This window comes from Melanotaenia boesemani, chromosome 10 (assembly GCF_017639745.1).
Source record: "Melanotaenia boesemani isolate fMelBoe1 chromosome 10, fMelBoe1.pri, whole genome shotgun sequence".
Classification (NCBI taxonomy): domain Eukaryota; kingdom Metazoa; phylum Chordata; class Actinopteri; order Atheriniformes; family Melanotaeniidae; genus Melanotaenia; species Melanotaenia boesemani.
In genome coordinates this window covers 10,647,254-10,673,507 of record NC_055691.1, presented here as the reverse complement: position 1 = coordinate 10,673,507, position 26,254 = coordinate 10,647,254, and the positions used below count along the sequence as shown (strand labels likewise).

At 41.2% G+C, this 26,254-nt stretch overlaps 2 protein-coding genes across 2 annotated transcripts in view; one reads left to right on the top strand and one right to left on the bottom strand.

The window, feature by feature from the left end:
* The window catches only part of LOC121647505 (NACHT, LRR and PYD domains-containing protein 12-like), a gene marked incomplete at its 3' end in the record, with an annotated part of 791,953 nt that overhangs the window by 37,117 nt on the left and 728,582 nt on the right, over nucleotides 1-26,254 (top strand). Inside the window, exon 8 of the mRNA XM_041997018.1 lies at nucleotides 15,986-16,006. Within this exon, the coding sequence (XP_041852952.1) occupies nucleotides 15,986-16,006 (21 nt within the window). The remainder of the gene's footprint in view (nucleotides 1-15,985; nucleotides 16,007-26,254) is intronic.
* On the bottom strand, nucleotides 19,947-26,127 carry LOC121646975 (GTPase IMAP family member 2-like). Its single transcript, XM_041996135.1, has 2 exons — nucleotides 26,064-26,127; nucleotides 19,947-21,052 (listed from the first exon to the last, which is right to left on the bottom strand). The coding sequence occupies exons 1-2, from the start codon at nucleotides 26,086-26,088 to the stop codon at nucleotides 20,361-20,363; spliced, it is 717 nt and encodes a 238-aa protein (XP_041852069.1). The 5' UTR covers nucleotides 26,089-26,127; the 3' UTR covers nucleotides 19,947-20,360.

Genomic DNA, 26,254 nt, shown 5'->3' with positions numbered 1-26,254 from the left:
TGGAGTACCCAGAGAGAACCCATGCATACACAAGGACAACATGCAAACTCCACACAGAAAGAGCACTGTTTGAACTCCCCTTCTCCATAGTAGGTGTGCATGATTATTAAGCAGCTTCTCCTCCTCAAGAAAATGCACAAGGAAACTCATGAATTTAACTTTTACCTTTTTGTTCTTTGGAGAAGATGCATAACTTCATAATAAATAGAATAATGACTGTATGTGTCTGAACTTTCTTCAGTTAAACAAAAACAAAACTGAGGTGATTGTCTTGGAGCCAAAGAGAAATGACTAAAGGTCACCAGCGTTTCAGTCTATACACCTAAAAACCACCAACCAGACCAGAAATCTGGGTGTAGTGATGGACTCAGACCTAAACTTTGAAAAACACATTAATGGAATCATAAAATCAGCCTACTATCACCTTAAAAACATATCAAGGGTAAAAGATCTGATGTCTCAGCAGGAAATAGTCCATGCTTTCATCTTTAGTCGGCTTGATTATTGTAACAGTGTTTTTACAGGTTCTGCCTAAATAATCAATTAGACACCTGCAGCCTATTCCTGCAGCTAACCACATCCAGTCATAAATTAACTGCTGCTACTGTATGCAGCCTGTTTAATCAGAAACAGGGACGGAAAGTTCTTTTAACAACCACAAAAGGAAGCATATAAAGTGTTTTTTGTATGGACGCTCACAGCACGCTACAAACAAACAACGCTGCTGTCCATGGTGCTGACGGAAACAGAATAGATCACATTTGGAGGGTTTAATTAATTAAATTAAACAAATTAAAGCTATTCTTTTCAAGACACATCACAAACCTTTTTGAAAAATTAAATGTAACCTGAACGTGAACTATATTAAGGACTCCCCCTCAAAGTATCAGCTGAATGTCTTTAGGGGAGCTCATGTGCCTTTCAGGGGAGCTGAGCTCCCCTTAGCTCACCCGTAATTTAAACCCTGCTTTTTCCTCTATTACAATGATTAGCTTAACATGTTTCTACAAGTGCAGTTAGAAGAGCAGTTGCACAATAGTGATACTGTTTATTGTTTGGTCTCTTCAGTTAGCTCTGTAGTTAGCTTGCTAGCAGCAGCAGGGACAATTCAGTAAATGAGTCAGTAGACACAAGGAATTGTGATTCACAAGTCAGTAAAGTGATTCTTGAGTACTGAACGGCTTGTTCATGACTCGTTCAACACTACTGCTTGGGAGTCCTGTCGTCTATCACTGAGCTGAGCTTTAAGAAGCTTATGGCCTCTATAGCGACCAACTGAACAATTTACATGTCAAGTTAGATGGAAACTGCAACAGACCGAGGACAGCTGGCCTCAGAGATGTTAAAGATCTGGTATTCTCTCTGTCTTTTAGGATGGGCTTTTATTGTTCTCCCCTTCCTATTGGGGTTATTCCCTGCTACTCTCAAATCAGCTGAAACACTCAGTTTATTTAAATTCAGGTTAAAGACCCACCTGTTCACTGCTGCTTTTCAATATTTTTTGTTTAAAAAGTCAAAATCTGCATCTGGTTCTGTTAAGCTGAAATATTTAAACTTGATCATGTTTTAATTCTGTTTTTATCCAACGTTCTTTTCACTTTCTCTTTGTTTTTAATGTTAAATTATGCTTCTTGTATTCTGTAAGACTGCCCCAAGTGGAGGAGTTCACGTATCTCAGGGTCTTGTTCATGAGTGAGGGAAGGATGGAGCGGGAGATCGGTATGGTGTCTGCAGTGATGCGGACTCCGCATCGGTCTGTTGTGGTAAAGAAGGAGCTGAGCCAAAAGGCAAAGCTCTCGATTTATCGGTCGATCTACGCTCCAACCCTCACCTATGGTCACGAGCTGTGGGTAGTGACTGAAAGAAAAGGTTGCGAATACAAGTGGCCGAAAAGAGTTTTCTCAGCAGGGTGGCCGGGCTCTCCCTTAGAGATAAGGTGAGAAGCTCGGTGATCTTGGAGGGGCTCAGAGTAGAGTCGCAGCTCCTTTGCATTGAGCCAGATGAGGTGGCCCTGGCATCTGGTTAGGATGCCACCTGGACGCCTCCCTGGTGAGTTGTTTCGAGCACATCCCAACGGAAAGAATCCACAGGGAAGACCCAGGACACACTGGATGGACTACATCTCTTGGCAGGCCTGGGAACACCTCTGGATGAGCTGGTGAATGTGGCCGGGGAGAGGGAAGTCTGGGTTTCCCTGCTTAGGCTGCTGACCCGACTCTGGATAAGCGGCAGAAAATGGATGGATGGATGGATGGATGGATGGATGGATGGATGGATGGACGGACGGGTGGATGGATGGATGGACGGACGGACGGGTGGATGGTGAAGCTATTAGACATTATGTTAAAACATTTGTAAACAGAGTTTTGTTTTAGACTTTGAAAGAGCTCAAAGCTTTGAGGTTTCCAGACTCAACAATCCGCAGATTTCACACACTAATTTTAACCAAAGCTAACAATGATCCTGCTGGACATTGTACTTAGTGGAATCTGGAAGACAATGAAGGAAAGCTGGAAGTGACAAAGAGCTGCTTCTAATCCTTTCAGATTTGTTGGGGGAGACAGTTTCTTCAGCCAAACTCAAAAGGGACAAACAACAATAATCTGTGTGGACCAGTGCATTGCTCTCTGGTCAGCTTTGAGGATACAGAAAACTCAGATATATCTCCAATATTCAAGCTTTTTTTTAATCATGCTGATCTGTCCTTCCAAAATTTCACCAGCATGTTGATTTCCCTACAAAGGTAGACAATATTCTGGACCTGGTGTACACGTCACACAAAGGAGCATACAAAGCAACCCCCTCCCCTACATCGACCTCTCTGATCACCTTACTATTATGCTAATGCCAGCATACAGACAGAGAGTGAGGGGCCGTCCCCACGATGCTGAGTTGCAGTAAAAATGCAAAAGTATTTTAGCAATCCACCCTCTCACCCCCACGAAACCAGGGATTAGCCTCTATGAAACAGATCATGTCTGAAACCAGGTATCAAGGTGGATAGGATTGAGACCTCTATCATCTGTGTTTCATGAGGACAGCGTTGCCGCACAGCTGGAGGATATGATGTCAATGTGATGAATATGTGCCGATTTCCAATCCACCCTTCCTCAAGTTTTTTTTTTTTTTGCTTTGTAGTCCAGCGTTACTTAAAGAAGAAGCTCAACTTCTTCATCAGTCCAAACAAATGTTTCCCTTTTGCCTTGCAGTGAATCCTCAGCCATCTTCTCTTCTTCCAAGTGAACTTCCTGCAACACGCAGTGAGCCTTTTTCTGAATAAGTTGTTTTGTTCTAGCTTTGGAGTGTTACTCTTTAGCGCCCCCCACAGCCTTGTAGTATGTACTACAGCGGTTTCGTGGGGATGTCGAAGCCTCTCTCCTAGTTTTTGCCACCGTTCACACCTGAACCGGCTTTGGTGCCGTGTGGACTGAAAGTCACCAAACCAGTTCAGAAGCAGGTCAGAGTGTGGCCAGAGGGGGCCTCTTCTGCTCTTCAAGACTGCTTTGACACAACAGACTGGGAAATGTTTAAAGACCCACTCCAATGCTTATGTGGAACTATTTAAAATGTCCTCAGTGGTCTTTAAATTGTGATTATGAAGTTTTTGGCAAAAATCACAAAACCTGTGCCCTTTTCCAGGACTCTACTCGGAGTTGTGGGCGGAGTCAGCACTGCTCAGTGCCCTCCCACCCCACCCCCTTTGAGCTCTTTGCAACTGTTTTCCATTGTCCTTTTTTATACTGCAAATGGCAAATAAACTGAACTGAACTAAATACAACTCTTTGCTTGTACATAGTACTACAACCTATACATACAACTTGCTGCTACTTTCAAATCAAACTGTGAACCCCTTATTGTCACTGTTACAGTTGACCTTAGGATCGGTTCATGCCTTAAATCTTTCCACTTTACTTATTATCACTGTGTAATATCAGATTTTTGTGCCTGTGCACTTTTATTTTAACGGTTACTTCAGTGTTGAAATGTCCTGTCCGTGGGACAGTGGGAAACATCATTTTGATTCCTTTGTATGTCTTGTACATGTGAAGAAATTGACAATAAAACTGACTTTAACTTTGAATATCACCAGAGGAATTATGGAGGATTACAGTGGATATTTTCTCAGACACATTAAAAGAGAAATCCGTCTGTAACTTCAACATTCATCAGAGACTCACTGGACATCAGACACTGACTGGAACCATCAGGTCTCTGATTTTCATGGTACAGATCAACTGTGAGCTTTTAAATATGTTTTAACTCAGGCTAGTGGTTGCATAGGTGGGCTTGGGTCTGTAGGCCCTGGAATAATAATTTTTTATTTTTATTTATTTATTTTTTTTAATTAGATCTGAAATTTTTTGACTGGATCTTTATAACAGGCAAGGATTGAAGTTCGATTAGAGATGATGCAAACTCTGGATGTCTGAAAACTTCCTTCGGTTTGACTCTTAAAACTGAAAGAAAAGAAATTCTGTATCTGGTGGATCTTTAGTGGCTCACATGAAGTCTGCAATGACGAACCTGGTCCAATGACAAGCTGAGCTTTTAGTATTACATCATCAAACCAGTCAATCCCTGAACAGACTGCAGACAGAACAGAACTCTGCTGTCTGGCTTTTAACCACAACCTGGAAACATCATCACATTTCCACCATTTTAGCATCATTACACTTTATTCTTTGTCTTTTAACTGGTACATGTTTGTTTACAGCAGCAGTAAACAAATAACAAAACAAGTTCCATGCATAGTTTATATGTCAGACTACATCCGGACAGTTTCACATCCATTCACATTAGAGCAAAGTTTGATAGAATAAAAGAGTTTGAAGCATGATAGAGTTTCTTTGATTAATATTCTAATTTGGTCTTTTGTATAAACTCAATTCAGCTTTTAAGAGGATTACGTTCCAGAGGTCAAATGTCACCAGCATCCCCAGGAACTGGTCTGAGACCTGCTGAAGACCTGAGTGGACGTGGCAGCATCAACATAAAACCATCAGAACTCAGATTCCATCTTTAATTCCATGAAATAACTTCCTGTAGTTTCTTGGATGTTCCTCATCCTCCAGGATCCAAACAGATGACATCATCAGTTGGATCAACTCAAGGTTCATCTCAGGTCAGGTCCAAGATCTCTGAGATCTCAACCCGTCCGTCCTCCATCACCGTCTCCTGCAGTTGTGGTCGACTCAGACTCATCCACAAATTCTGCTTCAACTCCAGAACCTGACAGACATAGTCCTGCAGACCAGAGACAGGAACCAGAACAGAGTCCAGAGACAGAAACAAGAACCAGAACAGACTCCAGAGACAGAAATCACAGACAGAAGCCAGAACAAAGTCCTGGTCCTGTCCTGGTTCTACCCTGGTCTTCAGCAGCTCTAAAGTCCATATTTAACAGCTTTGTTTAGTGTTCTGTGTTCTAACAGTAAATATTTCAAGCAAGTTTTATCTTCTGTCAGCTGACCCATCGAGGACTCACCGTCTTTTTGGCCGAGGACAAAGCAGAGAGGACGGATGGCTGCAGGACTGAGTTGTAGATTTCTCTGTAGCGCTCCACACTCAGACCGTGGATCAGGAAACGGTCTTCAGCAGACCCATGCAGTTTCTGATCCACCTGATGGTTCTGCTTCTGTAAACGATCACATCCATCATTTTATCAGTTTACTGTTCAGAACCAATCTGTCTATGTTGAAACAGAACCAGAATCAACCCAGAAACACAAATAAACCCACAGAGAGAGTCCAGGACATAAAGAACAGGGATGTGGAACTGGCATGTGGTCCTGAGGTGACCCTCACCTGATGGAGGTTTACTCCAGAGACAGATACCAGAGACAGGAACCAGAAAAGTTTACAGGATGTCTCACCTGAGCAGGTAAGGAGGTTGTGGAGGCTGTGGCAGTCAAGGCCGAGTCACCGGGCTCATCAAACTGTGAAGACAAACAGAACCACATGACCCGGGGTCGGTTCTGTTTAAGTTAAAGTCTGTTGGTTTAAAAACGCCCACATGGTGGCGCTGTGACCTTGGCTTACCAAACTTCTGCAGACATGAAGATTCAGAGGTTTCTTACCTTCTCCATACGTAGCTGCTCTTCTCTATAATCAGCTGACTGTGTTTAACTGATTTGATCCTGACAAAACTCAAACCAAAACATCTGGAATTCCAGGATATCTCCACGGTAACAGTCATTCGAGACAACGCAGAGGTGGGAAGTTCTGAGGCATTTCCATTAAATCATCAAGTTGTCTGTTTTGAAAATGTTTTTCTATTTATATCCATCTAAAGCTGGACGGATGATCCTGAGATGCAGTTTTCAGTCATGTCATACAGTCCTGTTTGATCATAAGGAAATGCTCACAGGCAATTTTAGATGTCTTTTAAAGTGAAAATTAATTTCAACTTATTTCTGAAATACACTTAAAACAATTATCAGAAGGTATTAAAAGTTTCCAAACACTAAATCTAACTGTTTTTAATTCTGTATATCAAGTCATGTTAAAGTGCTTCATTTCTGTTTGTATCATTGTTGAAAACAGAAAAAAGAAACGTTGGTAAAAACGTACCACAGCTGACAGGTATGCCACCAAGAGATCGCTCCTGTATCTTCCTTCTCAGCTTCAGAGTACAACATCTCAACAGCAACTGTGAGCACGACTCGGTCCATTTTTAAACTTTTTTTATTTTTAATCTTTTGTGTGATTTTTTTCTGCAAATGTACGTTTTTCTGTGGCACCGGCTGTGATGTCATCATCATGTTCTTGCGTCCACCATCCTCAGACGTTTGTACTGCCAAGCCAAACTTTTAAAATCAGTCTACAATCCAGGGGTGTCCAGCTCTGGTCCTCTGCTGCAGTCCTGCAGGTTTTTAGATGTTTCCAACACACCTGGTTCAAATTTAATAGTGCTCCTCTACAGCTTGTTGTCAACTGCTGCCCATTACTCGGATAGGCTACAGGCGTGCTGCAGCAGGAGACAAAGGAAACCTGCAGGACAGCGGCCCTCAAGGACCGACTTTGGACATCCCTGTTTTAAGCTTACTTGGTAAGAAACGGCCCAAGTGTCCCCAAAGTGGAGTACTATGGGGGTATTTTTCTATCTTTAATCAAGAGTGAATTGTTTGCTTTCTCTCTCTGCTCTCACACTCAGAAAGTACCTCTTGCTTTCAAATATATCGTTCTTCATTTCAAAACTCAGCGCTTAGACTTGGTCTCTTTCCCTCACACTCAGACACTTTCTCTTCTCTCTCAAAACTTCTGCTCTTGGATATTTTTCCTGTCTCTTGGGTTGCAGAAAGAGCTGTCTGCCAAATCTCCTCCAGCCAATAGAATACGAGATAATTCAAGCAAATAGTCCTCACCTCTTCAGGGTGCACTTGTTTTACTTGACACAGTGACTCCACACTCTTAGCCCAGATTTTGTTTGAACGTAAACTTTTTAGTGGTGACTAATTATCATTTTATGTTTTGTATAAACAGTGTCTCATTAATAAAACAAATAAGTTGTTTCTAATAGTTTTCTACATTGTGCAATGTAATAATAATGATTAGCAAAGAAAACTCAACATGTTTCGTTTCTGTCAGGAGGGGGCGGGGCTATTTAAAAACTCAACATATCTGGACCGCAAAGGCTCATGCAGATTCAGCTGAAATTTAACCTGTTTTTTATTTCTGTGCTATAAATTTGAGTTTTGTGTATTAATTCATATCTTATGTTAACAATAAGACAATGTCAGAAATTTCTACCCGCTTTGAATTTAAACTTGGCACCTTGAATGAAAAGGACAGTACAGGAAAAGAAACCCACCACCAGCAACTAATTTTGTACATTGTATAAGGAATAAAGATATTATAATTACGAAAACACCCCATACTCTATGTTCTCGGTACTGCTGATCGTAATACTGGACTAGCAAGTTAATGTGAATTATCATCCTTAGTTAATTGGTATATGTATGTCAAAGGTCAATGAAAGAACTAAACCAGAGCTGCCCAACATTGGTCTTCGAGATCTACCATTCTGCAACTTTTAGATGCAAGCCTTCTCCAACACACTTGAATCAGATGTCACCTTTTTTTTTTTTTCTTCTTTTCTTCTATTGGCTCTCGACGAAGGCAGATGCTTTTTCTTCTCCCTAAATGCAATCAACCAAATTTATTCGAACCGGAAAACAGGCGTAGGGGAACCTGCTTGTCCTGGCGGAACGTTTTCGGCTGGATATGTGATGGATTCCTGGAGTGTATGGAAGGTCATGTGCCTGTCGATTCTTTCTGTTGAGGATGCTAAAGACATATACACATTCAGATTCATAATAACTGGGTTTCTGCTCTTTGGAGCAGACGGTTTCCTGGCATATTGCAAAATTTGGACACTGTCGGCGGCCACTGGCAAGCTGCCGGATTTCTGTGCCGGTGTGTGTCGAGCTATGAACAATCAGACTTTGGCGTTGCAGGAGCTTAATCGTAAACTGGAGGCTATTCTAGCAAAGAATGGCAAGCTGGTTGCGATTCCAGAGCTCATACGCGGGGTGGACACCAACTTGGAGAAGTTGTCGGCTTGGCTGGATGGAAATTGACCCACAAATTCGGATGATTTAGAGTCGCCAGTGGGACCACTGAGAGACTCAAGGCAGACGAAACAGCTCAGGCCTGAAACTAAAACAAATGCTGTTATCTAAATTCAGCTCCCTGTACTGGCCTTGGATGGCTGGTCATAAAGTTCTCCTGAAAGGTTATGTTGACGGATGCTCAGTCCCCCCAACCTTCCTCCACCCTCCCCTCGGGCTGTGGACTTTTCCTGAATCAGCTCCCAATGATGCCCCACTATCATCTGGTGGCAGAAACTGGAGAAAGGAACTGGGAGAAAGTTCACATGCTCACTTACTGCACACACGCACGCACCACACTCACATACACCACTACAGACACACTTCCACCATGATTTTCACTGCCGTGGTTGACCCCCGGCCCCCCTCCTATTTCTAATCATCTACAGACGTCCAGGACACTGTGTAAATTTTATTGATGAATTTTCTGAATTATTGTCGGGTATCTTTACTGATTTTAACCATTTCATCTTAACTGGGGATTTTAACATTCACATAGATAACATGACGGATGGTAATGTCAAGGAATTTTCTTCCATATTGGACATGTGTGGTTTACGGCAACATGTAAAAGAACCGACCCACATTGGAGGTCACATTCTGGACCTGGTTATTTCAAAGGGTTTTGATATTTTTTCTGTTGCGGTCACTGACTTGGCCTTGTCTGACCATTTTGTATTTTCTTTGATTTACTGATCACTCAGAATGTCCAAACAACCTGCTCCTTGGTTAGGAAGAGGTACATTAATGAAAGAACAAGTGCTAAGTTTGTGGAGGACATAGCTATGTTACCAACAACCAGTGCAGAGTCAGTTGATGGACTCCTGGATCATTTCAATCTGAAAGTCTTCAATGTAATGGATGCTGTTGCACCGATAAGAATCAAGAGCACTTTGAGCAAACAGAAAACACCATGGAGAAACACCACTGTGGTTACCAGCTTAAGAAGAGAATGCAGAAAAACTGAGCGGAAATGGCAGAAAAATAAACTTCAAATACACTGAGTTGTACAAACAAAGCCTGCGTAACTATAACAATGAGCTGTGCAAGGCCAGAGAGCTGCATTTATCTGAAATGATTAACAGGAATGTCAACAATTCTCGCACTCTGATTGCTATGATTGAAAAACTTACAAATCTCTACAAATTTTTTTATTTTTTTTTAAATGGCTCTGCAGGAAACTGCTGCCTTACCTGTGTCTGTTACGCAACCGAGTGATTCTTTCTTTCTATCCTATCGTTTTATTCCTTATTTTTTGTATATATATCCTATTTTTTGATTCTCTTGAATATTTTTTTTACTCTAGTATGGCATTTGCACGTCTTGTTTATTCAAGAGAGGAACTTTTTCATGGAAGACTAACGTCGGAATGCAGCACAATGTACCGACAGAGCTGAGGAGGAAGTACAGAGGCTGCAAGTCAGGATCTAAGCTAAAGGCTGCTCGACGACATTTTAAGACAGTGATCCCCTCTGTACTAATGGGGAACGTCAACTCACTACCTAACAAGATGGACGAGCTGTTGGCACTGAACAATCAACAGAATTATTGCGCGTGCAGCTTATACATCTTCACAGAGACATGGCTCACTGATGCGATACTGGATGGTAACGTGGATCTACCGGGTTTCACTGCTGTGAGAGCTGACAGAGACATGAACGCCTGCGGTAAGAGCAGAGGTGGGGGGGCTCATCATATATGTGAACAAACGTTGGTGTTGCCCAGTATGTCTCAGTGAAAAAGGAACTGTGTTGCCATGACTTAGAACTGTTAGCCGTTAGTCTGAGGCCATATTACTTGCCGAGGGAGTTTAGTCACTGGGGGAACCACTCCAGCATGTCTTCAGCCACAGTCTACAGCTAGGGAAAGTGCCTACCCTGTGGAAAACATCCTGTATTGTTCCAGTTCCAAAGAAAAAATGTCCTGGTGAGCTGAACGATTACAGACTGGTGGCACTTACATCCCAGCTGATGAAGACGATGGAGCGGCTCATCCTCAATCTCCTCAAGCCCCAAGTGCAACAGGCCCAGGACCCCCTACAGTTTGCCTATTGCGCAGGTCTTGGTGTGGAGGATGCTATTCTCTACCTCCTACACCGTATCCAAGTTCATCTGGATAAGGGGAGGGGCACAGTGAGGATCCTCTTCTTGGATTTTTCAAGTGCCTTCAACACAATCCAGCCCCTGATGCTTCTGGACAAACTGAGGGAGATGCAGGTGGACCCCTGCTTGGTGTCCTGGATTGGTAGTGAAGTTTTTTAATTGTTGGCTTTAAAAGATTTGTTCATCACCTGTAAATAATTCATCAGAAGGAAGAGTGTTCAAAAATCCACATTTTTAAAAGAAGGCAAAAACACCAGAGATTGAGTAGAATTGACAATTCTTTGTTAAGCCAGTAAGGTAAGAAAACAATACACATCTCTGTCAGAGGAGGCCTGTTAGCTTAGCTTCTGGTCCACTAATACATGAAGTGTCGGGACCCTTCGGTTCAGCCAAAAGACCCGCGTACCTAAGTTATCCTCATTTATAGTGATACAATGCATTGTGGCTATGTGCGTGCATGTAGTGCGCATTCATGTGAATGTGTATTTTGCAAGGTGGTCCCTCCTTCTTCCGTCACTTTTCTTCCCAGGCTGTTTTTCTTCTTTCCCACAGTCAGTTGGGTGAGATCTGCAAAACAAGTTTTATCCTCCCTATTTCTGCTCATTTGTTATCTTCTCAGTAGCTTTCTCTTGCTGGGCACCAGAACAATTTCAAAGTCCCTTGCCACCCTCCCAGCACTGAACCCAGTAACCCTGTCTCCTGTTTATGTGAATGCAAAGCAAATCTGTAACCTGCAAAGCAATGATAACAATTAAGCTGTAGTTCTATTAATTAAAAGCAGAGCCTAATGCATGTTACTAAAATCTAAGGATAAAATGTAAATGAATAGATGAATAATAATGTTTAAAAAATATTTGCAACAGTAGCTACCTCACAGAGAGACCGCAGTACGTCAGGCTAAAGGACATCACATCTGACACTGTTATTAGCAGCACAGGAGCAGCACAGGAGCACCCCAGGGGACGGTGCTGGCCCCCATCCTCTTCACACTCTACACCTCAGACTTCTGTTACAACTCAGAGCTGTGTCACATCCAGAAGTTTGCAGATGACACAGCCATCGTGGGGTGTATCAGGGATGATGGAGAGGACGAGTACAGGAATCTGGTCAGTGATTTTGTCACCTGGAGTCAGATGAACCATCTCCAGCTTAACACCTCAAAGACTAAGGAGATGGTTATTGACTTCAGGAAGTCCAGCCCACAACCACATCCAGTGACCATCAGGGACGATAAGGTGGAGATTGTAGACAACTACAGGTACCTCGGGTTGTGGCTGGATAACAAGCTGGACTGGACATGCTGTACAGATCACCTGTACAAGAAGGGCCAAAGCCGTCTGTACTTCCTGCGAAGACTGAGATCTTTTAACATCTGCAGGAAACTCCTGTGGATGTTCTATCAGTCTGGGGTGGCTAGTACGCTTTTTTATGCTGTTGTCTGCTGGGGGGGTAACATGACAAAAAGGTGTGCTAACGGGCTAGAAAAACTCATCAGGCGGGCGGGCTCTGTGGTTGGCATGAAGCTGGACTCCCTGGTGACAGTGGCAGAGAGAACACTAAAAAAACTACTGGCTATTGTGAATGATGCCAGTCACCCTCTGCACACTGTCATCAGTGCATAGAGAAGCCTGACCAGTAACAGGCTGCTCCTCCCCAAGAGTAGGACCAACCGGCTCAGAGACTCCTTTGTCCCCCGAGCCATCAGACTGTACAACTCTGCATTAGGCAGGAGGGGGAGAAGAAGGGGGGAGAGGGAGGTGTGCAGTCCACCTGATACAACACATGCACAATAAGTTCTTTATTAATTTTTACCCATACAAACAGTTTCAATAACTTATACGTGCAATAGTGAACTGGGAATCTGTACCACCTCTACTGTGTGCAATGCTGTTTATATTGTTTTATTTAACTTATCTTATTGTTATTATTGTTATATTTATTGCATTCTATTTGCCTCTATTTTGCTTTGTACTTGTATATATTGTGTCTTGCGCTTGTCCTGCTTTACTGTTGGTGTTGTATTGCTACTGGTACCCAAATTTCCCTGAGGGCTCTCTGAAGGGATTAATAAAGTATTTCTATTCTATTCTATTCTAAATCCTCCTATACAGATACGCCCAGAGCTCCTTTCCACTGAGAAATGCAACCAATTTGCCAACTTTTTTAACCAAAAGTTAAAACAATTAGGCAAAATATTAATTCCACACAGTCACACAAGAAAACTGGTCTGTGTCTAAAACCCGGAAATAATTCTGATGTTATGTCGCAATTTAAAATGGTTGATTTAAAAATCCTACAAGAAATAGTTTGGCATTTGAAATCAACAACATGCACTCTGGACATGATACCATCCAACTTTTTAAAAACAGTTTTTACCTCAGTAGAAAGTGATCTCCTACTGATAGTTAACAACTCACTGGCATCAGGCTTTTTTCCCAAGTCACTAAAGAAAGTTGCTATTAAGAAAAGGACTTAAAGTTATTAAAGAAAAGGACTCTAGATGCCTCTATAATGAACTATAGACCTGTCTCTAACCTCTCTTTTATTTTCAAGATTATTGAAAAAGTTGTATTTCGCCAGCTTAATGACTTTTTAAATGAAAGTGGAAATCTTGATAAGTTTCAGTCCGGCTTCCGACCTCATCACAGCACTGAAACAGCTCTGGTCAAAGTGTTAAATGACATTAGGTTGAATACTGATTCTGATCAAGTATCAGTCCTGGTTCTATTGGATCTCATTGCTGCGTTTGATACTGTAGATCACAGAATCCTGTTGCACAAGCTGGAAAACTGGGTTGGACCTTCTGAAGCGGTCCTTAACTGGTTCAGGTCCTATTTAGAAGGCGGGAGTTATTTTGTTACGATCGGCAGCTATTAATCTGAGGAAGTGGCCATGACTTGTGAAGTCCCCCAGGGGTCAGTCCTTGGACTTCTTCTGTTAAACTTGTATATGCTCCCTTTGGGTCAAGTATTACAAAACTATAGCATTAATTATCAAAGTTATGCTGATGATACACAACTTTATGTGTCTCTGTCACCAGATGTCTGCAGTCCAATAGATTTATTGTGTCAGTGTTTGGAGCAAATAAACACCTGCATGAAGGAGAATTTTCTACAATTAAATGAAGACAAAACTGAGATTATTCTGTTTGGTAGCAAAGAGAAGAGGGTCAGCATTGGCAAACACCTGGAGACTCTGGCTCTTAAAATCACCGACCAAGTTCGTAACCTTGGAGTGTTCATAGGCTCAGACCTGATTTTCAGCAGCCACATCAAAGCTGTCACTAAGAAGCTTTTTACCAGCTCAGAAACATCAACAGAATTAAAAGTTTAATCTCCCTGAAAGACCAAGAGAAACTTGTCCATGCATTCATCTCCAGTAGGCTGGATTACTGTAATGGTCTTTTAACAGGACTTCCTAAAAAGAGCATTAAACATCTGCAGCTCATCCAAAACGCTGCTGCTAGAGTTTTAACCAGGACTAAGAGATCTGAACACATCACACCAGTTTTAAAATCTTTACACTGGGTTCCTGTCAGACACAGAATAGATTTTAAAACCCTTCTGACTGTTTACAAATCCCAAAATGGTTTAGGCCCAGAATACATCTGTGATTTGTTCAGAGAATATAAACCTAGCAGAGCTCTTAGATCCAAAGACTCTGGTCAGCTAGTCCAAACCAGAGTCCAGACTAAACATGGAGAAGCAGCATTTAGCTGTTATGCTGCAAACAAGTGGAACAAACTGCCAGTGGAGATTAAACTTTCACCAAATGTTGACATTTTTAAATCCAGGTTAAAAACATTTTTTTTCTCATACGCCTATGCATGAAATCTGCATGTCAACTTTTTAACTTATCTTGCTTTTAACCATTTTAATGTAATTTATTATTGTATTGTGATTATGTGTTGATGCCTTTTACTATTTCCAAATATCGGTAATGCCTTTGCTTTATGTAAAGCACTTTGAATTGTCCTGTACATGAAATGTGCTGTACAAATAAACTGCCTTGCCTTGCCTTGCCTTGCCTTGCCTTGTATAATGACAAATAAAGAATCTTGAAATCTTGAATCTTGAATCTTAAATTTGCATGTCATACAGCTCTGTAGAAGCCTGGTAACCAAGGACGCCCCCAAGTGGTGGCCAGGGGTGGCCAGTGCCACCCTAAACAAAAAGCTGGCCACCCCACTGGCCACCCCAGAAAATATTGTATTTTTATTTTTATTATTTTTTTTTTTTACTATTAACATGGCACAGCACACTTTGTTTATATTTGAATGTCAAACTATTTCAAAAGCTAATAAAAAAAGTAAATAAAAAGTATTTTAATCAGGCACACAGAGGGTCCTATAGAAAGGGCCATAGAGCGAGGACACCGACGCGGGAATATCAAAGAGTGATGTTGCCACTGGTAATAGAATGGACTCAAACAATCAGCTCTACAAAAGACTTGTCAGTAAGTATATGATAAAACCACAAGTACTTCAGTTTAATGGTTTTCTGCCAACTGTTGGTGGGGTTTAAATAATTACAGGGATGATGGCTAGCGCTAACATGTGGATGTAGATGACCTGGAATGAATGGCAATATAGTTAGCGTTACATGCTCTAATGCTACGAAGCTAATGTTAGCCAATGTTCAGTAAATCAAGCCATTCATAAATTAACGTTTGCACAGGTTAGGTAGTTAATAACATTATTAACCTTATCTTCCTTAGATGGAGAACATTTCTAACAACCTTGTTAGCTGTCTGAATGCCACTTCCCAGGCAGCTAACATTATAAAGAATTAGCTATAATAGCGTCATGATTTAATTAGTCACTGTGTGCTAACGTTATGTCATTTTGCAGACAATGAAGAGAAAGTCTTCCAAAGATATTGCCTCCTTCTTCTCTAAGAGACAGACAGTTACAGGAGAGCAGCACAGAGCAAATGCTAGGCAGCCAGAGAAAGAATCAGACAGAGAACAACATTGTGGCTACACCTGAAGGCAACTTAAGCCAACCGCAAATGTTTCCCTGACTTCTGCGGACGTCAGTTATACTAGATTTATTTCTCAGAACAATATCACAGAGTTGATCGAATCCTAGACCTTTTCTTGGAGTATAATATTACTGTCCTTGTGCTTCTTCCATAACTGTTATTTGTTTATTACTCCAGCTTTAGCTATAGTGTAATATTGAGAGTGTAGTGCTGTGCTGACAAGAATTTCTCCTTTGGGGATGAATAGTAATAGTTAAAAATGATATCCTGATGTTGAAATCTGGGGGCTTTAGTAATACTTTGAGACTAAATACGTAGTCACGAGCAGATGGACCAAAACAGCCATATCTAAAGGTTTACCCTTGGACGGTGTACAACGACAGGAGACAGGGTTTCAACTACAAGTGGTTCTCCATTCATAAGTGGTTGGAGTATAATAATTTCCATGTTTACTGCTTGTTGGTCACACAGATCCCTGAGTGAGTGAGTGAGTGAGTGAGTGAGTGAGTGAGTGAGTGAGTGAGTGAGTGAGTGAGTGAGTGAGTGAGTGAGTGAGTGAGTGAGTGAGTGAGTGAGTATTTGGCCTCTCTTTGCCATTTTGCCCCTGTAATTTTGTCTTTGGTCACAAATATCGATGAAATAAACACATGAGAATGTAAATAAATGCAAATTGATAATAAATGTGCAATCTAATGGAGAGAAGAGTCAGTGTGCTGATTTTCATTAAGGTTGTTTGAGTAGGTCAATGCTGTAGTTGCCATATACATTGAGAGGAACAAGTCTGTTCAGATATGCCCAAAATGTCCCTCCCAATATGCCATTATCGGATAATATAATATTATTATATTACCCTGTATGGCATGCCCCCAGACCCCCTAGCTGAATTTGGTCCCCCACCCACACAACCAAGGCTGTAATAATTGGTCACAAGTCTTTTTCAGGCTCAACAGATAGATCCCGATGTACCTCAGCTGTCAGTGGCTGATATTACTGCACATCTGAACAAAACAGGAAGCCTTAGTTTTAATATTGTAGGGACTCCTGTTGTTTAAACATCAACACAAAAAATCTATCAGCAGGCTGATGTAAACCACTTTCCCACAAACCTACACATACGACACATACAGGATCCACCAGCTCTACGTTTTCTCCCTCTGATAGTACCTGTCTGCAGCACCAAAGTACTTGGAATAATGTCTGTCTCCGCCCTAGCAGCACCTGTCCTGCTACTCCTCCTCACCTCCTTCACCTCATCACCTCTGCTTCTGTGTTATGGTAGATTCTCTGATGTTTAATGAAGTTTGTTGGCTTCATACACTCGTCAAACTGCACATCGTTGCTGTTTGTAGAGCTGAAATATCTCCACTCATCACTGCATGTCGGACTGATCACCATACACCGGTTTTTGTACCTACGCCAGCTTTATGAATTAGGTCCCTGGTACTGAGTAAAGATGAAGGTGGTGCATACAGCCCTGATGTGCAGACGCTGTACGCTGAGGTTCAGGTGCAGAAATCACATTACCAAGTATGATATTTGCATATATTTATATTTTTTCATTGGTCCAAATGGTTCAGCAGTGCAAATCTACATGAGGGCTTTTATTCTGAAAAATACTGGAAGCGTGGGAAGGGAAAGGGAAGCGTGTTGCACAACTGATTGGTGGTTGGTGCATGGTAACTTGCTGTCTTAATGGGGTAGAACTTCAGATGCTGTTCGACAGTGGGGCACAGGTTAGTATAGTGGAGAAGTCTTGGGTTTAGAAAGCTCTGCCTCACATAAACATTCAGCCGCTAGAGAGCCTGCTGCCAGACCATCCCCTCAAAGTTACAGCAGCCAATCGGACAGAGGTGCCATTTGATGGGTGGATAGAGGTTCTGCTTGAGATCACAAGTAACCAACATGGCTCTGTTGCCCTCTGTGTTCCGATGCTAGTAAGCAAGGAGAGTGTGAGCAGCCCATTGTTAGGCTTCACTGTAATCCAAGAGATCATTAGGGAAAGTAACAACCAATCAGATGGCCTGAATCTAACAGACTTACTGTCAGAAGCCTTAAAAGTTCAGAAAGGCAATGCTGAAACTTTTGTCTCTGTCGTGCAAACAATGCCACCCCAGGAAGAGTCCAAAGGGTTGGGGATGAGGGTTGGGAAAAGGGGCTAACTGTCCCCAGCAGCCAAATTTGTAAGGTAAAATGTTGGGTAAGAGCTTTTCCTGAAGGAAGAGCACTGCTATTTGAGCCAGATGTAGTGTCGATTACCAGATGGGTTGGAGTTGTTCCATGCTCTTGTTGATGTACCTGCTGGGGCTTCTAAAACAGTAAAAATCCCAATCCAGAATGCAACAAAGCGAGACATCTTTTTACCTCCAAAGACAGTTTTGGGTTGCGGTGAAGAAATCACAAACAGCAGACTTGTAACCATTCAGCCATCTCCTCAGAAACCACCAGATTCCAGTGATGATCCTCTCCTGAGTAACTTACATGTAAGCTCAAATGATGAAAGACACAAGAATGCAAAAGAAAACCACAGCGCAGAAAAATGGCATCCAAATGGCATCCAAATGTCTGTCTAGACCATCTGTCTGACCATGAACAAAATGTGGTGCGACAACTGCTCCATGAGGAATCAGATGTGTTTGCTCGTGAGGAGGGAGACATTGGATGTATTCCTGGCTTACAGCTAAGAATTAACACAACGGACAATTCAGCTGTGCAGAAAAATTACAACTCCATTCCACGACCACTGTATAAAGAAGTAAAGGAGTACATTCAAAATCTCTTAGACAGAGAATGGATCTGTAAATCACTGTCTCATCTCATTCTTCACCAGTGGTATGTGTGCGAAAAAAAGACAATAGCCTGCGACTGTGTGTTGACTTCCGCGAGCTCAACCGCAAAACCATCCCAGATCGTCATCCACTGCCACGGATCCAGGATCTTCTGGACAGTTTGGGAGGCAATTTGTGGTTTTCCATCTTAGATCAAGGGAGTGCATACCATCAAGGTTTTGTGAGTGAGGAGTCAAGACACCTAACGGCATTCAGCACACCTTGGGGACTCTTTGAATGGGTAAGAATCCCCTTTGGACTGACTAATGCACCAGCTGCATTCCAGAGATGCATGGAGGGAGTGTTAGAGGGTTAGAGATGAATGCTGTGTGCCATATTTAGACGATGTCCTGTGTTTTTCCAAAACTTTTGATGAGCACGTGAATCATCTCCGGCAAGTGTTCTGTCGGATGCGACAACATGTTATCAAACTCCGTCCAGCCAAGTGTGAATTTTTCAAACAACAAATACGTTACCTTGGGCGGACAGTTTCAGAAGAAGGAATCCAGATTGACCCAAAGGATTTGGAAGCAGTAATGGCTCTGAAAGAAAGGAAACCTCGCACAGTTGGAGAGGTCCGAACGTTGCTTGGATTTCTTAGCTGTTACCGGTCCTTTATCCAAGATTTCTCACATCTAGCACGGCCCTTGTTCGAGCTGCTTCAGAGTCAAGGAGAGACCACTAATGTCACCAAGCCACAGACCAAAAAGGGGAAAATGAAAGGGAGCAAGGGACAGCGTTCCTCCCGTACACCCATTACTTGGACTGCTGAACATCAAAACGTGTTATCCAGGTTAGTTGAGATGTTGACAAACCCTCCTATCCTGGTTTATCCAGATTTTGATCTTCCTTTTGTGTTGCATACTAATGCTTCAAATGAAGGCCTAGGAGCTGTATTATATCAGAATGTGTACCTGCATTATAATGAATTCAGACTTAAATACAAGTTTTCAAGACTTCTCTCGTCTTCAAAGACATACATGCGGACACAAATTCTGATGGGTCACAGATTTTGGTGTAACACCAGCATGCCCCTATTCACATGTACGTTCAACTTCACTAGACAGCAACAGTGACAATGCCTGCAAATAAGTAGGAGATGTGTGCAATATAAATAATAAAGAGTAGAAAAGAGAGTGTATTGGAGGGCCAACCATGCAGCCTCTCAAAAAAAATTCTTATCACAAATCAGTTTCACTGTCATAACAACATGAGGAGGAGAAATATTTTATTTGTTGTAGGTCTTACCCCAGGTCTTTTTGAGATGAGTCATGTAAGTCTTATTTTGAATAAAGTTCAATTTATTCAGTGTTTTCATTGTGCGTACAGAGTATATATATATATATATATATATATATATATATATATATATAGAGAGAGAGAGAGAGAGAGAGAGAGAGAGAGAGATTCTTGATGAATAATAAAAAACTGTTTATTACAAAAAGTGACATGTTAATCAGATTGTGCATCTGTGAGGTTTCTATCCAATTTCGAGAATCCCACTGAACATTCATACCAGTGGCCTTTATATGTGTTAACAGACAAAGAATCAGTCCTGAGTTCACCTCTGACACCTTCCCTGAGGATAATCTAAACTTATGGAGCGTTTCCTATGGTTAATCGATAACTGACTTTACTGAGTTCAAGTGATACTTTTTACTCTGAAGGTCATTGTGTTTACTAGATCCATGTGATACTCACAGAAACATATCCTATGCCTAAATTTGCTCTTATATCTAAATGTGATTATGCTACCTAATGCTAATAATTAGGCACTACAATACCACCTCTCTTCATTCTTTCTTTCTATCCTCCAGTGTTTCCGTAGCTTCCTCTCCTCTTTCTATCTGAAGATGTTAAATAGTCTGTAGCAGATCTGACAAAGAACTCTGTAAATTATCCTGTAAAATCTGTAAACACATCTACAGACTGACCACCATGACCTGGACCCTGACCTGGACCCTCTCTGATAGAATAAGCTTCCTCCCTCTGAGATGGAATCTATTTTCTTCAGCAGCTCTTCAACCTGCTTCTGGTCATCCATCTTGTTGTTAAAAACATGGTAGATCCCGCTGCAGCTCTTCAGCAGCTTCTGCAGGTTGTCATCCTCTCTAATAAACTGCTCCATGTCCGTGTCTTCCAGTCGGTCTCCGTAGGTGAAAAGCAGCATGGTGCGTTTGGATACTTCAGAGCTCAGCATCCTCTGCAGGATCTGCAGGCCTTCCTGTTCTTGTGGGGTGAGTCTACCGAGCTGGAGTGTGAGGAGGAAGACGTGAGGACCCGGAGAGCAGAACTCTACTGCTTTCAGCAGCTTTGCTTTCACTTCCTCTGCAGACAGACGAGAGCTGCAGAGTCCGGGGGTGTCCACCACTAAAACTCTATGCTCACCAACAACAACTTCCATCTGCTCACTGCTCAGAGTCAGAGGCCTGGAACTGGCCTGACACCCAAACTTCTTCTCTCCCAGGATGGTGTTTCCAGCTGAGCTCTTCCCCACTTTGTCCTGCCCCACAAGAACCAGTCTGAGGTCTGAGCCTGAAAACAACACAAGTGATCAGGAGGTGGTGGACTGTCAGACACTCTGGCCATCGGAGACACTCACACAGCATTTATAATAAAGATCCAGATTTAACAGGAATGTTTATTATCATGTTAGAATACAAGTACAGAATATTCATGTTTATTAGTTAATAATGATGCTCTGTTCTGACAACACAATAATCAATAATACATCAGTTTCCTCTGATTAATGAAGAAATAAAATGCTGAGTGTGTTTTTTTGGTTTTTCATGATGTGCTGAGTGTAGAGGACTAAAGAGTTTATAAGTTCCCATTAATCACATGATAGAAAATAATGATCTGATCCTGAAATCAAAGGAAAATAACCTACTGAAGATCATTTATTTATTCAAATAGAAGATTAAATGTGATCAAATTAATATTACATGCTGTTAATGTGATTAGTTTCTGTTTATTCAGTGTAACTGAAGCTTTATTGATCTGCAGCTGGTGCCTAAAGGCTTTTACATCCTCCACGAGAAACAAGAACTTTTGTCTTGATCTCAAAATGACGTCATTTCGTTGTCGTGGTTGGGGACATCTTCCGGCTTATTTTTGATGCATCATCCAAGCAGAACTTTTATCTTGTGTAGCTCTGAGAAGTATTGTGTGATTGGTCGAGAGGCAAGTGTCTGCAGGCCCGCAGATTCAGACCTGCACTTCTAGACCCCTTGCTGGTTTCCTACAGCACCTCTAGTTCATAGACAATCAGAGAGTAAGTGTTAAACATGAATCTCTTTGTTTTATGCCTTTAAACTATTTTGTCAACTTAAAACTGACAAAGAACTGAAGGTTTTACTGTGATAAATTTAAAATGATTTAACATTATTTTCCTCCAGTCTGAAAGGGACGTCAGTATCAGTCTAGGTTAAGCTAGTAGCTTGTTAGCTTGTTAAAAACTAAACCTTTGACTCACACATTTAACTTGCATTCCTCATGAAACCGAGGTGCCATGAGGAATGAAACATAAATAAATGATTAAAGTAATGACGTGTAGGATATGATAAAAACATGCACAGGTCAACATTTTAATAAAAGTATGAAAGATTTTCTCTGTCCTTTCTGACTGTGATATTTATATATTATAGAATTTTATTTATTTATTTTATTTTAAGTTTTGTAAGAGATGTATTTGAGTTCTTTATTTTCTCTGCAGATTTTCCTGATTTGTGAACAGTTAATAAAACATTTCAGACATTTCAGGGCTTCAGTCTTTGTTTCAAATTCCTACAACAAAACAAGGACTGGACATCAGGGCCCAGATATGTCCTGTCATGTTTTAGCAGGTTTGAAACACGTGTGGAAGCTATAAATAAATAAGATTTAATAATACATATTTACTGTGTAATAAAGTTTAAGAAAAACATATTCAGATTAAACAAACTTAATAAATTGCTAGTGTTTAATAGTTTGGTGTAATAAGCCAAAATGTTGGGGTGAACTAAACCTTTAAACTATTAGAATTTATTCTGTAATAAACCTACAAACTACTGATTTCCAGCAGGGAATTCTTTTTGTTTGAAGATTCATGAAATATTTTATATCGAGTGCATAGCAACGTTTACTTTAAGATTTAACTTAAAAAAAGTGTAACTTTAGACAAAAAATTGGTTTTTGAGTTGGATGCTGATTTAGTCGTTGCAGTTTCCAGACAGTCTGGAGGACCTGCTGCTCCAGAAATGCAGTTGCAGTTTGACAATCATTCTGAAGGTGGAAATGTTGCAAAAAGCCTCAGAGGTCTAGAAGTGCGGGTCCAGATCTGCAGGTCTGAATCTGCAGGTCTCCAGCTCTGCAGACACGTACTACTGGGCATTTGAGGTGGGTATACATTTAACATGGAAAAGCATGAAGCATCTGAGACGATGCAGGTTAAACAGATAATTTTAATTAGTAGCTGATGGAGGTGATGAGAAGGTACGAAAATTAATACAACACCAGTGGTAAATAAAAATACGGACACAGCTGCATGCACATCACTGCTCCGTCGCGGTCGAAGCTTCTCGTGGAGGATGGATTGACTGGACCAAAATTAACTTTTTTCTTGTTCTTGCAGCCTCGAGACCAAGAATAAAGTTCTCTCTTCTCATGAATTATGTAACAAGCATAACAGTGATTCTCACTGTATAGTGCATGCCTTTTTTTTCAATACAACAGCTGCTCCCACAGCAGCTCCCACTGGTCCTCCCACTACAGCTCCTATTGCAGCTCCCACTGGTCCTCCAGAAGCCCCAATAGCAGCTCCAATTCCTACTCCAGTAAATGCTCCACTAGCAACACCAATCACCATTGCCCTAATGAATGAGTTATCTCTCTCTGCCTGGTATCTTGCAACTTCCTGGCTCATGTGTGGATTTTTTTTCAGAAGCTTTTCCATTTCTTCTCTCATGGCTCGCTCAGCCTCTTGGAAGATTTCATTGTAGTATCTTCCTCCGTTTAAATTAACCATTAAGTTGATTTTCTTCAGCAGCTCACAGACCTGAGACAAATCTTGATCTCTGTTGTCAAAAACATGATAACCTCCATGGCACTGACCCACGAAGCCTTTGAGAGCTGTATCATCATTTAACAGGTCGTCCATAGAGACTCCATCTGCCTTCAGCTGGTCTCCTTGGGTGAACAAGACCATGGTGTATCTGGATGATTCCTCTCCAAACATGTCCTGAATGATTTTCACTGTGTCTTGTTCTTCTTTGGTGAACCTGGTTGGCTAAATAACAACCAGGAAGACATGAGGACCAGGAGCAGCCATGGAGATGCATTTACCAAGCTCTCTTAGAACATCTTTAGAAGATTTTCTGGTATCAAACAGACCTGGAGTATCAATTACAGTCAACATCTGACTAGCAAACTCAGATGTTTCCTTCTGACACTCTGATGTCACTGAAGAAAGAGATATCTTAGATTGAAAACGTTTCTCCCCCAAGATGGTGTTTCCTACTGCACTTTTTCCGGTTCCAGTTTTTCCAACCAGCACAATCCTGAGTTCTGGATCTTCTGGTGCTGTTGGAGAATTGGAGAAAACAATGAACTGAAGGAAAATGTTATTCAGTGACTTTTCAGACAAATAAACTGATGGTATCTAAAGCTCTGACTCCTCTGTGCGGATGTGATGACTTTCTGGCAGGAAAAGTGAAAGACCACACTGATGACGATCTACACTGAACCTGCAGCTCTGACTCTACTGCAAGTTAAGGAAAAATGGTGTTTCCCTTGGACTCATGACCAGATTTTTACTTTCCTCTGGTGGGATAAGGGTCCAGCAAGAACAGACACACCAAGAAGACATGCTGAGGAATTTTATTGCTCAACAGATTAAGTTGAAGAAGTTAAACAGAAAACCAGCGGATTAGATGCTCCTGAAGGAAAAAACTCTACTGCTGCTAACTTAGTCTGAAGATGGAGGAAAGAGGCAACTTAGGAGAAAATGGATCTGATACAGCTTCTTCTCAAGAAAACTCATGAGTTTAACATTTATGTTCTTTGGGAAGATATTTGAACATAAAAGCTTTATTTCATGTGTCTTTTTCAATTGACATTTTGTCAGAATTTAAAACACAAACAAAAGGTCGCAGTTGTGTTTCTGTTGGACAGAGAATGTATGAAAGACAGTGTCTGTATTAACACTGAGCTCAGGTAGATGTTCAGGACAGACCGGTTCTCTGGTCACTCAGCCTGCTTTTTATTTGTTTTTTAAACATCCTTCAGGTTTTTACATTAACACTGTGTTCTCAAAAACTGCTGTAAAACAAGTCTGTTTCCTTTAATCAGTGCTGCTGTGGCAACAAGATGTGTCATAATGTCCAACCTGCAGCTCTCTGCTCATACAAGTGTCTGACTATGGTGTGGTGCATGAAAATGATCCAGCCTGGTGTTTACATGCAAACAAATGTGTGACACACAAAGTTCAACAGCTGTCTTATTTCTTCAGCTTGGAATAAAAGCAGTGGAGACCACAGAGTTCAGCTCAGAGGCTGGTAAATCCAGCAGAAACATGACACGTTAACATATTTTCAAGATGGGTGTGAACAGGCAGAATTTCAAGAGCTGAATGTTTTTCATGGTGGTTTATCTTCATATCTCTTTGTACAAATGTTATCATTTAACTCGGGCCTCTTAAAGCTGAGTCTTAAACTGTTATCAACAAAGTTTTATTCTTTTATTTTTAAACCAGCCTCTGATCACCTCATATCTAATCGGACAACCGCCCTCAATCAGATATTCAGTCATGTCTTTAAAGCCAGGTTTCATTTACCTGAAAATAACAAGTAACAGCTTTTAGATTTATAACTGCATCACTACAAGGTCTGCTTTTACAACAACATGATATCCCATGAATCTTTGCAGTTCTATTCACTCAGAATGCTATGATATTATATTATTTGTTCTTTCTAAGCCTCTGTTACTGGTTGTTACTCACTTGGGGTATAATTAAACGAAATAAAGAATATTTTATTAACCACTGAAGGGAAATTATGAGGTTATTTTTAAGTAAGGAGCAGCAACTTTTCCATGTCAGCATTAGGTAATCTGTGATGGACTGTTCTAATAAGGCTGGTCAAACCCCGTTTTCTTCTCTTGTACTGGATAACTTCATTTTACCCTCTGTAAAACAGGCCCCGGGTCCTGAATAACTAAAAACTGGGAAGGACTGAAGCTGCCACCAGTGACAAAAACAATTCACTTTCTGTGTAACTGTTAGAGGAAGTTCACCTTCTACAAGGAAACATATAAAACACATTTACATAGCGGACAGCTTCAACTCAGTATGAGTTTGTGGACAAACTAACAAACAAACAAACATTAAATGTAGAGCCAGTGTAGTAAAGGAATAAAAAAAAACAATTATTTTAATAAGTAAAACTAAGTTCAGCTCATCAGTTGGATCTTAAGTTTTCTTACTTTCTAAAGTTGATATAGAGTTGAAAGGCATCACAGAAAAGTTTCTCCATCCTAAAACATCAAACAGGAAAGTAAAAGATGTACCTACCAAGAAGAGCATATTTGCTGGCCATGTTTTCTTTTGCAGACGTGTGAGCTGGTGTGTTGGTGGTGTGTTGCTGCTGATGCCTCGTAGGTGAATAGTTTTACTTTAATCTCAGCTCTATTTAAATCGGCTGACAGTCTCCACCCTTCAGAGAGGATGCAACTTTCACCAGTGAAACAGACGTGACAGGAGCT